The sequence below is a fragment of the Triticum dicoccoides genome, chromosome 5B (assembly GCF_002162155.2).
Source record: "Triticum dicoccoides isolate Atlit2015 ecotype Zavitan chromosome 5B, WEW_v2.0, whole genome shotgun sequence".
In the NCBI taxonomy this organism is placed as follows: domain Eukaryota; kingdom Viridiplantae; phylum Streptophyta; class Magnoliopsida; order Poales; family Poaceae; genus Triticum; species Triticum dicoccoides.
This window is the reverse complement of record NC_041389.1, coordinates 218,148,519-218,160,229: the sequence shown is the minus strand read 5'-3', so window position 1 is coordinate 218,160,229 and position 11,711 is coordinate 218,148,519. Positions and strand designations below refer to the sequence as shown.

Genomic DNA, 11,711 nt, shown 5'->3' with positions numbered 1-11,711 from the left:
CTCCATGCTTGTTCTTGCTCCAATGTTCATCCTTCTCCAAGCTAGGCCCTTCATTTGTAAGCAAAACAAATGTATCCAATTTAGGCAGCATCATATTCTCATGAACATTAGAATCAATACCAAGAAACGAAAGTACCTGGTAATTTAGTTGACGTGCGCGAGCTCTAGTAATTGGTCCAGTATGTATAGCAACATGGGCTATGGGTGTAACAATGGTATTGATGTCCTCATCAAGGACACAGTCCAAACATTGAACATCGTAGCGTAATATTACTAACCAAGTGATCCAAAACCCAGCTAATGTATCTATTGTAACGTTATTCTTGATGAGAATTATGTAACCATTATATACTTGTAGCTCACTACTTTAATTTATAGGACCTTATTTCATATCTCCATTTGGATTATACTTCCTTACTGTGTGTGTGCGCGTGTGTGTTTTAATTGCAGTGTATGTTTTGCTTATGGAGCTATGGATTCATTGCATTGGTCTAAGGCTCAATTTGTCCGCGGGGCCTGAAATTGCATCTTTACAGTACCCTAGCTGGTTTTGATGATTTATGTCGAAACTTTAGGAGATATTTCATCGAGTTTATTTCAATTATAGCATGTGTCCTATTGTGTATCCGGTTTTCCTAAAAGTGGAATATCATTGATGACACACCCCTCGCCCACCCCCACAAAAGTTTGTATTTTCTAGGCTTTTAGTGAATTCAAGATTCATATGAAGAGGGGCACAAGCATGGTACTTGATCTTAAATCGAGGAACATATGCTAAGCCAAAGTCCTCCAAAATCTACTTCCTAACATTCCTCTTTGTATGAGTTTCTCCTCTTTGTATGAGTTTCTCCAGGTCCCATACTTTCAAATATTTTATCTAGTACTACTGAGCTACTTAGGATTATTCATGCTCGGAGGAAGAAACCCAATTTTCAAAAGTTCAAAACCATCATTTCTTTTGTTTTGTAATTGTCATGCCAGTCCTCTTGAAAACATTCATTGTTTAGTCTGACTCTTCCGAGCACAACCTTTTTCTTCGGCACCTTCAAGCCGTCTCGATTTGCTTCTCTATTGGTCACAATGTCCGTTTGGCTTTGGTACCATTGCCTTTTCAATCGATACTTTGATCTGCAACTTAGCTCTCTTCTACGAATTTTCATTATGAAAATGGTTCCGTCTAGTAGGTACCATCGAGCAATTGTTACCTGGTACTTCTGAGCCATTCTATCTTAGCAGAAAAGGTGCTACCTTGTCCGTTCGGAACCACCACTCACTCTTTCTTCTGTATTTCCAAGTACTGTATTTCACCTGATTCATGAACATTGCACTGGCCGTTCAAAGTTTTTGAATTTGTTTAATGGTTTTTCTAGTTTCCTACTGATACTTTTGGGCCTAGTTTTTTTATAACGGTTAGATTTCAGATCTCCTCTACATATTATCTACCATACCTCCTTCGTGGATGCAACCATCATCAAGCATTTCACTCTCTCGTTCAACCCATTGCAAGTTACTCCATCCCACTACACTCTAGTCTATCCACTTACCATATAGAGAAAGAGGGATCCAATGCAAGACAAGAAGAAGTGTTGGGTGATTCATGGTTACTTCTTAATTCCCAGAAAGCCAAGAACTCCTCTTTGTTGACTCCCCACACCTCAAGTTCATATATTTCACCACATTTCTATCATTTGTGAGAGAGTGTTCCTACGATTGTTGATAGAAGCTTTGATTGAAGATCATTCGATTGTTCTTATCAAGTGACTTTGCTTTTCTTGTTGCTCTTGAATGACGACCACATCCTAGATGGTTAAAAGTCACTTATGATCCTATCAAGTTCTCTGTGTGAAGGACACAAGAGATTTGTACTGGCCTAGAAATCACCCACTTTGTGAAGATCTACCCTAGGCTTCTAAGTGCAAGCCATGATGTAATAGGCTGATTGCGCTCGGTGGGCCACTTTGTGGATGATGCAATCGAGATTCATTGTGATCTTAGAACCTTGTGGTAAAAGCCCCCATCTACATGGAGTAGGATAACACCAACTATCTGAACCATGGGAAAAATATCATCTCATCAACCAATGTTTGCATTCTCCTACTCACTCCTTACCTCCATCCAATTTGCTATATTTCCTACTCATTATACTTTCTTGACTATTTAAGGATCAACTAACCTTCTTGTGTTCAAAACTCCCAACACTTCAAAGTGGTGTATAATTTTGCCCCCCAACACGCACGCACGCACGCGCGCGCGCGCGCACACACACACACAAGACCATAGGCCAAATCTTCTACATGGGCGGGTGTGACGAGGCGTCGGAATATACCCGTGTTGAATTCCAAAGGAAGAATGATGGATAATGAATCTGCATACTTAAAAATTACTATCGGGGTATCAGGCACAACCTCAATGCAGAATGGGTAAGGGTTAAGCTCAGCCAACATGCTTGAGGTAGTTAAATGACCTTTCAGATAATTTCTCATTTTGTTGACCGGTGGATGTCTTTTCGAAGTTGGATGTACTCCCTCTATCTCATAGTATAGTGCGCATTACTTTTCGCAAAAGTCAATCTTCACGAATTTTGACCAAATTTATAAAGAAAATTATATATGTCTACAGTACCAAACATATACTCCCTTTGTTTCTTTTTACTCCATATATAAATTTGTTGAAGTCAAACTAGAGAAAGTTTGACCAAATTTATATAAAAAATATCAACATCTACAACACTAAAGCTATATGGTACGAAAACTAATTTCATGATGCATCTAATAATATTGTTTTCATATTGTGAATGTTGATATCTTTTTATAGTCAGTCAAACTTTACAACGTCTAACTTTGATCAAATTTGATATGCTAAATAAAAAGAGACTAAGGGAGTACTATATACATAAATATTCCATGATGAATGCGATGATATTGGTTTATATTATTTTTATAAGCATATAGTTAAAGCTTACAAAGTTTGGTTAAATGAAATCTAATACGCACCACATTTTGGAATGGATGTTGGATTTAGTTTTTTTCAGGGGTAGTTATTTGGGTTTTTTTTGCGACAGAAATACTTGTATTACCCAACAATCAAGACTTTACAATCATCTTTAACAAGTTCCAAAACCTCAGAAGGACCGGATTGAATCCAGGTCATGGTTCTACCCTCCATTCTCCCGTAGGCAGCTAGACAATCGCTAGCTTTATTCTGCACTCGCGACACATGAGTAATACAAGTAGATCGAAGACTGATGAGATACCTAATCTCATTAATAAGAGAAGCATAAACTGAGCGATCCTGTCCATCTGAAGTGATCATGGCCACCGCCTCCGAAGAGTCCATCTCAATGGCGATGGGAAGATTCGACCTCTGAATCGACAAAGAAAGACCCTCCATGCACGCACACAGCTCCGCTTCCAGAGCATCTCTGCAAGAATACAGAACTCTGCAGGCTGAAAAAATGATGGCACCATTCGAATCCCGAAGGATCATACCTGCTCCCGCAGCTCCAGTAGAAACATAGGACCCATCTGTATTGAGTTTAACCCAGTCCGATCTTGGTTTAGACCATCTGAGCTCTGGAGATGTCACTCTTGCCGGCGTAGACGAAGAGCCAAGCACCATAGTAGACTTGCCCTTAATTGGATCCATATTCGAGTTCAGTTTGATCGCCACTAGGGATTCCAAATAGCTTTGCAAGAACCGAACCGATGCCTCTAAAGGTGGGGCTGGTTTTTGATGTACTAATTCATTCCGGACAAACCAGCTACGCCAGAAGGTCATCATTATCATGCATTGCTCAAGTTCACTTAATTGTGAAAGGGCAATCAACAACCACTCCTTCCCACTATTAAGCAGCTTATCAATACTAGGTAACCACCATACCTTGGCCATCTCTTGATACAAATCTCGCTCGAACTGGCATCGCACAAAGGGATGGAAATTGTCTTCCTCCTCAATACCACAAACTGGGCAGATACTGGACACTTCCAAACCAATTTTGTGTTTATTTCTCCATGTGGGAATACCGTCCGTTGCTACTCTCCAAGCAAAGTTTTTGACGGTAGGGGGCGCCACATTCTTCCATATGTATGACCAGCACGATCTACTCCCATCTGGAGAAGAACTAGAAGAAGTCACCCTTTCTCTTTGAGTTTCGTCAAACGCCAACATATAAGCACTCTTTACTGTAAACACACCCAACTTATTGGGTCCCCATGCAATAACATCATCAGCCTGCCTTGGTGAAGCTCTGATTTTTAGGATCTCGTCAACATCCGCGGCAAGAAAGTACTGAGCCAATAATTGCCCCTTCCATGACCCATTATCGTTTAGGAAATCAGAGACATAACGGAAGCGACATCTCCCTTGCAACGAGATGGGCTTATATGAGTGAGGCCTCGGGATCCAGTTGTCACGCCATACTCGTATACTCCTCCCGTTGCCCACACGCCAAACCAAACCCTTCTTTAACAAGTCCAAACCGTGACTGATAGCCTGCCAGGAAGAGGATGCATTTCCTGTGAAGACCGTATCCTCAAGTTTACCCTCTGGATAGTACCTTGCTTTCAACACTTGCGCACACAAACTATCCGGTCTAGATATCAATCTCCATGCCTGCCGAGCCAAAAGTGCTTGGTTAAACAGGCGGAAATCACGAAAACCAGCACCCCCTCGGTCCTTTGGTTGCATGAGATGATCCCATCCCCTCCAGTGGACCTTCCTCTTTCCTTTGGTCGAGCCCCAATAAAAATTCCTGACCATTCTGGTAAGATCATCACAAACTGAAAATGGCAATTTAAACACTCCCATGATATAAGTTGGCAGCGCCTGTGCAACAGATTTCACTAGTACCTCTCTCCCGGGCTGGGCGAGTTGTCCATCTCCCCACTGAATCAGACGTTTTGTCAGACTTGTTTAGAGATTTTGAAACTTCCCCTTAGACATGCGTCCCTCAGGAGTAGGCAGTCCCAAATACTTCTCCTCGAAAACAAGACTTTGGACTTGCAGCACTTGCCGAACCTCCTCTTGAACTATGCTCGGACAAGAAGCACCAAAGAACATGGAACATTTATTATAATTAAGACTTTGCCCAGTGGCTGCACCATACATGGTTAATGCATCCATGATGTTCTCTGCCTGGCCCCTGTTTGCTTCGAAGAACAACAAGGTGTCATCAGCGAATAATAAGTGGGATATACCTGGTGCTCGCCGGCACTCTCACCGGGGAGATAAGACCATTAGCCACTCTGTTTTTCAGTATAGCAGAAAGACCATCCGCAACAAACAGGAATAGGAATGGTGAAAGGGGTAGTTATTTGGTTTATAAAGATAGATTTTCATTCAACGGTGCAAGTTATCCCATGACTAGCCTTATTATAGTATAAGCGTGTCCTTCCCCGAAAAAATAAATAAAAAATCAAACATGCCCTGATTGATTTTCTTTCTTAAAAAATCAAGCTCGTCCATACGAGTGGATTGGATTTCTCCGTGTATCTCGGCTGTTCGCTCTGTCGCGTACTCGTTAAGATTTGTCTCTCATCCACCACCACCAGGCCGCACGCATGTGGACCGGCCTGGCAGTAAAACCACTAGACTCCTGCGGTCCGTCTGCTCCCCAAGCACCCCACCGTCCATCCGCCTGCTCCACCGGTGGCTTGGATTGCCACGTCCAGCCTTTTATGAGATAGAGGGCATATCTGAAATATCCACAGAGCTGGCGGGGCTGGCTGCTCGCCACGGGCGGGGCGTGGATTCAAAATTGGGTCGAAGCGGCTGGATTGGGTCGAGATGGCGACACAATGGGTCATGATTCACGCGTCGCCGAATTAATAAGGCGTAGTGGGTGCTGCGTACAGCATTTACATCCAGACTAGTAAGTTTGTACGTGCAACACACGTCTCAAATAGCATCAAATAATTGTCAAATTTTACATGTTTTTCATCACTATTAAAGTTTTAGAACCAATAATGGAGTTTGTTGGGGTGGAAGAAAACTAAATCACATGGACAAACTAAAGCAATCATCATTATCTTTGTCAAGTTCTCGCTCTCGGTAGTCCAATAACTAATCCAAAGTAGACTACTTACTTTATAGGGCATGTAAAAAATGCTAATCTTCATTGCGAAGAAAACATTAATGTTCAAATATACAAAATCTACCGAATAACAAGATACATCAGTTGCATGTCATTGTTTCACTCTGACAAAGCACGTAAAGTAGATGAAGGCTTTAGAAGTTCTTGTGTTTCTCCGTATATTTCAGCAGCATCTGTACTGAATGTTGATTCCAAACAAAAAGATGAAAAAGAGAAAAGGTACAGTAATTCAAGTTACCCCACACAACTCCATGTGTCAATCATTTTTTTTCATGTGTATGGTGATGAACTTCCATAAAACAAAACAATAAAGAGGAAGACTATCAATCAATAATCAATTAAAAACAGTGACAAAATAGCAGGGTATAACCTGAGCTTTCCTTGGTTATTTCCTACAGCTAGGTGAAAGCAATGTACTCCCTCCGTTCCAAAATAGATGACTCAACTTTATATTAACTTTGTACTAAAGTTAGTACAAAGTTGAGTCATCTATTTTGGAACGGAGGGAGTAATAGGGATATGGTTCAGTGTTAATGCCTTTTCTTGGCGGACGACCTGTGTCAGTACCAGCCTGAGGGCTTCCACGACAATGCTGGTTACTCGGTATAACATGCATATTACATTAAAATGAATCGTGCCATGTGATGAAAATACAACACCAACACTATCCCACACTGTCTTTGAGAAAAGATCTCGTCTAATTTGTCAGTACCACATTGAACAACCATTATAAATGTTCCCACATGCACATGCAATTTAATTTAACTCAATCAGTACAATATTAGAAAGGAGGTGTGCAATAGCTTACCCAAAGCCTTGAGCATTTGAATGAAGGCAACTGAAATTGCATTTCCAAACCTGTAAATAGACATACGAGCGGCCCCCCGCGTCGCCCCCGCTCGGGCGACTCGGGCGGGATCTCGATCCCTAGCCGCCGGGGGTCTTCTCCCCTTCCTTCCTCCCCTCCCTCCGCCGCCGGCGATGGCCCGGGGCTGACGGGAGTGGCGGGGGTCCTCCCTCTTGCCTGCGCCGTGGGGGTGGTGCGGCGCCCCGCGGCATGGGTAGCGCGGTCGATCTGGCGGCGCGGCGGCTGCCTAAGGGCCGATCTGGCCTGGCGGCACGGCGGGCCTGCCTTCCGGCGGCGGCGCGGCGGCTGCCTTGGCCAAGGGCGGCGATGGTGGGGTGCAGCAGCCGGCTCTGCCTCGGGCTGCGTGGCGGCGTTCGGCGGCGACGGCCGGGTCTGCGGCGACACACCATCTGACCTCGGATCGGCGGTGGCGGCATGAAGGGCCTGGTGGTTGGGTCGGCACCATGCGAGTTGTGCCCTCCGGACAGATCTGATCTGGCCGGTGCGGCCCGCTCGTTGTGCGGCGGCTCAGATCGGTGGCGACCTGTGCACACATTACGTGATGGAGGTACTTCGAGCGGATCCGGGTGAAAACCTTGTGCTCGGCTTGATTCCATGGTCGGCGTTGGTGGCACCCTGTTGTGTCATTACCTTTTTGAAGGCATCGCCGTGGAGAAGCTCTAGACCTCTATCTGCTACCTCCGGGGGAAACCCTAGATCAGTTGATCGGATGACGGCGGCGCGTTGGTGTCGTTTCCTCCTTGGGGGCGTCATTTTTGGAGGCGTACACGGGATCGAGGGACCAGCGGGCGCCTTTTTGGTGGAGCGGTGCTTCATCCTTCACATTGATGACGACGGATCTCGGCGGCGTGGTGCAGTGGAGACTCGGCGCCCGATGCGCGGTGATGGACTCGCGCAGGTGGAGGCAGTTGTCTGGCATCAAGGTGACGTCGATGACGGAGTGACCTGACAAGGTAGAAGCCTCAATATCTGCTCTGAAGACGGACATGTGGAAGATGGCGGCGATGACACATGTGAGTGCGTCAGACCAGTTTATGCCCCAGACCCGGTATGTGGCTCGGCTGGGGCTTCTGGCTTTTGATGATAGGATTAGGTGAGTAGTCTGGGTATGTGGCCTAGGTAGCACCCCTGCATCATTTGGATAGGAGTAGTGGCATATGTTGCCAAGATGGCGGATTCAGGCATATTGTTGTAATACTTTGTAAGGTCCTCGAGAATAATCAATAAAGTGGCCGTATGCATCTCCCAGTTGCAGAGGCCGGGAGTCATCCTCCTTTTCTAAAAAAAATAGACAAAAAAGTCAAAAAGTATTCTGGGCGCCATTTCTCTGAAATTTCCCCTTTTCATTCAGCTAACCATGACATATTTGTCTGAACTTGATGTTTGCAAGTAGAAATAAAGTGCATGCCGGATTTAACCTTTGTGGAGGCCTATCCCGCGGGTGAGCGAGGAGGCATGGCGCCTAGTCAGCGGCGGATGTGTGCACGGTGCCAAGGGTGCTTGCTGGGCGGGCCGAGGGATGGTGCGTGCAAGGACGACGATGATGGTAGTTGGGAGATGACGAAAGAGCGGGACGGCGGCAGGCCGCGCACTCCGCAGCACCCAGATCCGTTCCGGACATCGCACGTCCCAAAATCACGGAACAGTCTCTGCTGGACGACTTGGTGAATAGTTTGCGCGGTTTATTTTCGCTGGTTTTTTTCGTCATCCTCCCACCTCTAATTTTTTTTCGTCATCCTCCTCCCGCGAAAAAAACCCGTGCCAAAAAAAACCCTACGATCGATGCCTCGTGCCCACAACAGATCGTTCTCCGCCGCCACGCCCGCAGTCCCGCACGACCTTGCCTCCTCGATCCCACCTCGACATCCACCTCGCCGCCACCTCTTGCTGCGCCCTGCCGTGCGCCGCCCGCCGCCACCGTGCCTGCGCCGCCGTCCCCCGTATAGACTCCGTTGTCCGAACCCCGCCGCCGCCGCGCCTGCGCCGTCGTCCCCATTATCCACTCCGCTGTCCGAATCACGCCGCCGCGCCCATGACTATGAGATTATGCAACTCCCATTTACCGGAGGAACACTTTGTGTGCTACCAAACGTCACAACGTAACTGGGTGATTATAAAGGAGCTCTACAGGTGTCTCCAAAGGTACATGTTGAGTTGGCGTATTTCGAGATTAGGATTTGTCACTCCGATTGTCGGAGAGGTATCTCTGGGCCCTGTCGGTAATGCACATCACTATAAGCCTTGCAAGCAATATGGCCAATGAGTTGGTTACAGGATGATGCATTACATAACGAGTAAAGAGACTTGCCGGTAACGAGATTGAACTAGGTATTGAGATACCGACGATCGAATCTCGGGCAAGTAACATACCGATGACAAAAGGAACAACGTATGTTGTTATGCGGTTTGACCGATAAAGATCTTCGTAGAATATGTAGGAGCCAATATGAGCATCTAGGTTTCGCTATTGGTTATTGACCGGAAACGTGTCTCGGTCATGTCTACATAGTTCTCGAACCCGTAGGGTCCGCACGCTTAAGGTTTCGATGATAGTTATATTATGAGTTTATGAGTTTTGATGTACCGAAGGAGTTCGGAGTCCCGGATGAGATCGGGGACATGACGAGGAGTCTCGAAATGGTCGAGACGTAAAGATTGATATATTGGACGACTATATTCGGACTTCAGAAAGGTTCCGAGTGATTCGGGTATTTTTCGGAGTACCAGAGAGTTACGGGAATTCGCCGGGGAGTATATGGGCCTTATTGTGCCATACGGGAATAGAGGAGAGAGGCCAAAAGGAAGGAGGCCTGCGCCCCCCCTCTGGTCCGAATTGGACAAGGGGTGCCGCCCCCTTTTCCTTTTCTCTCTCCTCCTCTTTCCTTCTCTCCTACTCCAACAAGGAAAGGAGGTGAGTATGACTCCCCCCTTGGTGCGCCCTCCTCTTGGCCGGCCGCCTCCCCCTCTTGCTCCTTTATATACGGGGGCAGGGGGGCACCTCTAGACACACAAGTTGATCTTCGTGATCGTTCCTTAGCCGTGTGCGGTGCCCCCTCCACCATATTCCACCTCGGTCATATCGTAGCAGTGCTTAGGTGAAGCCCTGCATCGGTAGAACATCATCATCGTCACCACGCCGTCGTGCTGACGGAACTCATCCCCGACACCCTGCTGGATCGGAGTCCGGGGATCGTCATCGAGTTGAACGTGTGCTGAACTCGGAGGTGCCATACGTTCGGTACTTGGATCGGTCGGACCGTGAAGACATACGACTACATCAACTGCGTTGTTCTAACGCTTCCGCTTTCGGTCTACGAGGGTACGTGGACAACACTCTCCCCTCTCGTTGCTATGCATCACCATGATCTTGCATGTGCGTAGGAATTTTTTTGAAATTAGTACGTTCCCCAACACGGCCATGATGAAGGGCGCCGCTCGGCTATGGAGACTGGTTCTTGAGGTGCATCTGGTGGACTCCAAGGGCCTCTTCGGCAGCGATTTCCTAGGTGAGTGCGCCCCTCGAATTTGCAACAAGGAACTGGTGGTGGTGGTGGTGGTATCTTCTTGGTTTCCCTCGATTTTGTGCTCGCTTGTGTTCTTGTGTTCGGTTCAGAATTGGAGATTCATCTTCGTGTTAACCTGTATGTATGTGCGTGCAGGGAAGATAGACCCGTATGTGATCGTGCAGTACCGGAGCCAGGAGCGCAAGAGCAGCACCTCCCGAGGTTGGTGCCTCCGCAGCACCTCCCGAGGTCGGTGCCTCCGCAGCTTCTAGTTTTGTTTTCCTCTTCATGGTTTTCGCTGCTGCAAATGATGATGATACTCCTGGTTGGATGTTGGAACGGAGCAACGAACGGCCGTTGACTCTGGCAAAATAGATCCAGGAGCCGTGCATGCCCTGCGAGGCTGTGGCTCACCGTGTGCTGTAAAATGATGCAGATGAGGGGAGGAACCCGAGCTGGAATGAGGTGTTCCGGTTCCAGATCAACTCCTCCGCCGCCAACGGGCAGCACAAGCTCTTCCTCCGGATCATGGACCACGACAACTTCTCCAGCGACGACTTCCTCGGCCAGGCAACGTGAGTGCTGCTCCTACTTTTGGGTGTAGGATTGATTTTCAAGAAAACAATTGGAGGATTTTTTTTCTCTTTCTGTGGTGACTTTTCTGGATCATAAGATTAGAATTGTCAAATTCGTATGTGGAATAATGCAATACTATGCACCCCATCATGAGCTCATACATATAAATATTTTGTTTGCGGGGGATACCTATAATATTTTCATTTCAACAAGTCAAATGGAGTCTCTTTCTATCCCTTTCTACTCTGTTTCTCTTCGTTCCTCTGCTTTTCAGTGTATTTCTAATGAACCATCCAAAGGTACCACTTCACACAAAAAAATCATGTTTTTTTGGAGATCTGACACAATGACATACTCCTACTACGTGATATTTTGTTCTGTATTCTTCTTACTCGCATGCTTTATTTACAATTCATGCTATATAGCTAAAGCAGCCTTAACAAGTCAAAAGAAGAAAGAAAATTGCTGACATTTTGTTGTGTGATGCAGGATCAATGTGTCTGATCTGATCACCCTTGGCATGGAGAGCGGCTCGTCGCAGCAGAACCCGGCCACCGGCCACCGCCCGGAAGCTGGTGTCGTGGTCGAGCTGGGCGGAGTGGTGCTTCGTCTGCGACGCCATCTTCTCCCCATACCCCGACCCTGGCGCTGCTCTTCGCAGGGTAGGTATGCT

The 11,711-nt window shown here is 46.6% G+C and overlaps 1 protein-coding gene across 13 annotated transcripts in view; it reads left to right on the top strand.

Moving 5' to 3' along the window:
• Positions 1–10,338: 10,338 nt before the first annotated feature.
• Positions 10,339–11,711, top strand: part of LOC119308108 (elicitor-responsive protein 1-like) — a 6,147-nt gene continuing 4,774 nt past the window's right edge. For 11 of the 13 annotated variants that reach the window (XM_037584226.1, XM_037584221.1, XM_037584227.1 and 8 more), the window contains exons 1-4: positions 10,339–10,465; positions 10,619–10,711; positions 10,899–11,037; positions 11,528–11,700. In XM_037584226.1, the coding sequence (XP_037440123.1) occupies positions 10,378–10,465; positions 10,619–10,711; positions 10,899–11,037; positions 11,528–11,700 (493 nt within the window). In that variant the 5' untranslated portion in view covers positions 10,339–10,377. Of the gene's footprint in view, positions 10,466–10,618; positions 10,712–10,898; positions 11,038–11,527; positions 11,705–11,711 lie in introns of all 13 variants that reach the window. The other 2 variants (XM_037584233.1, XM_037584234.1) reach the window with 2 other exon arrangements.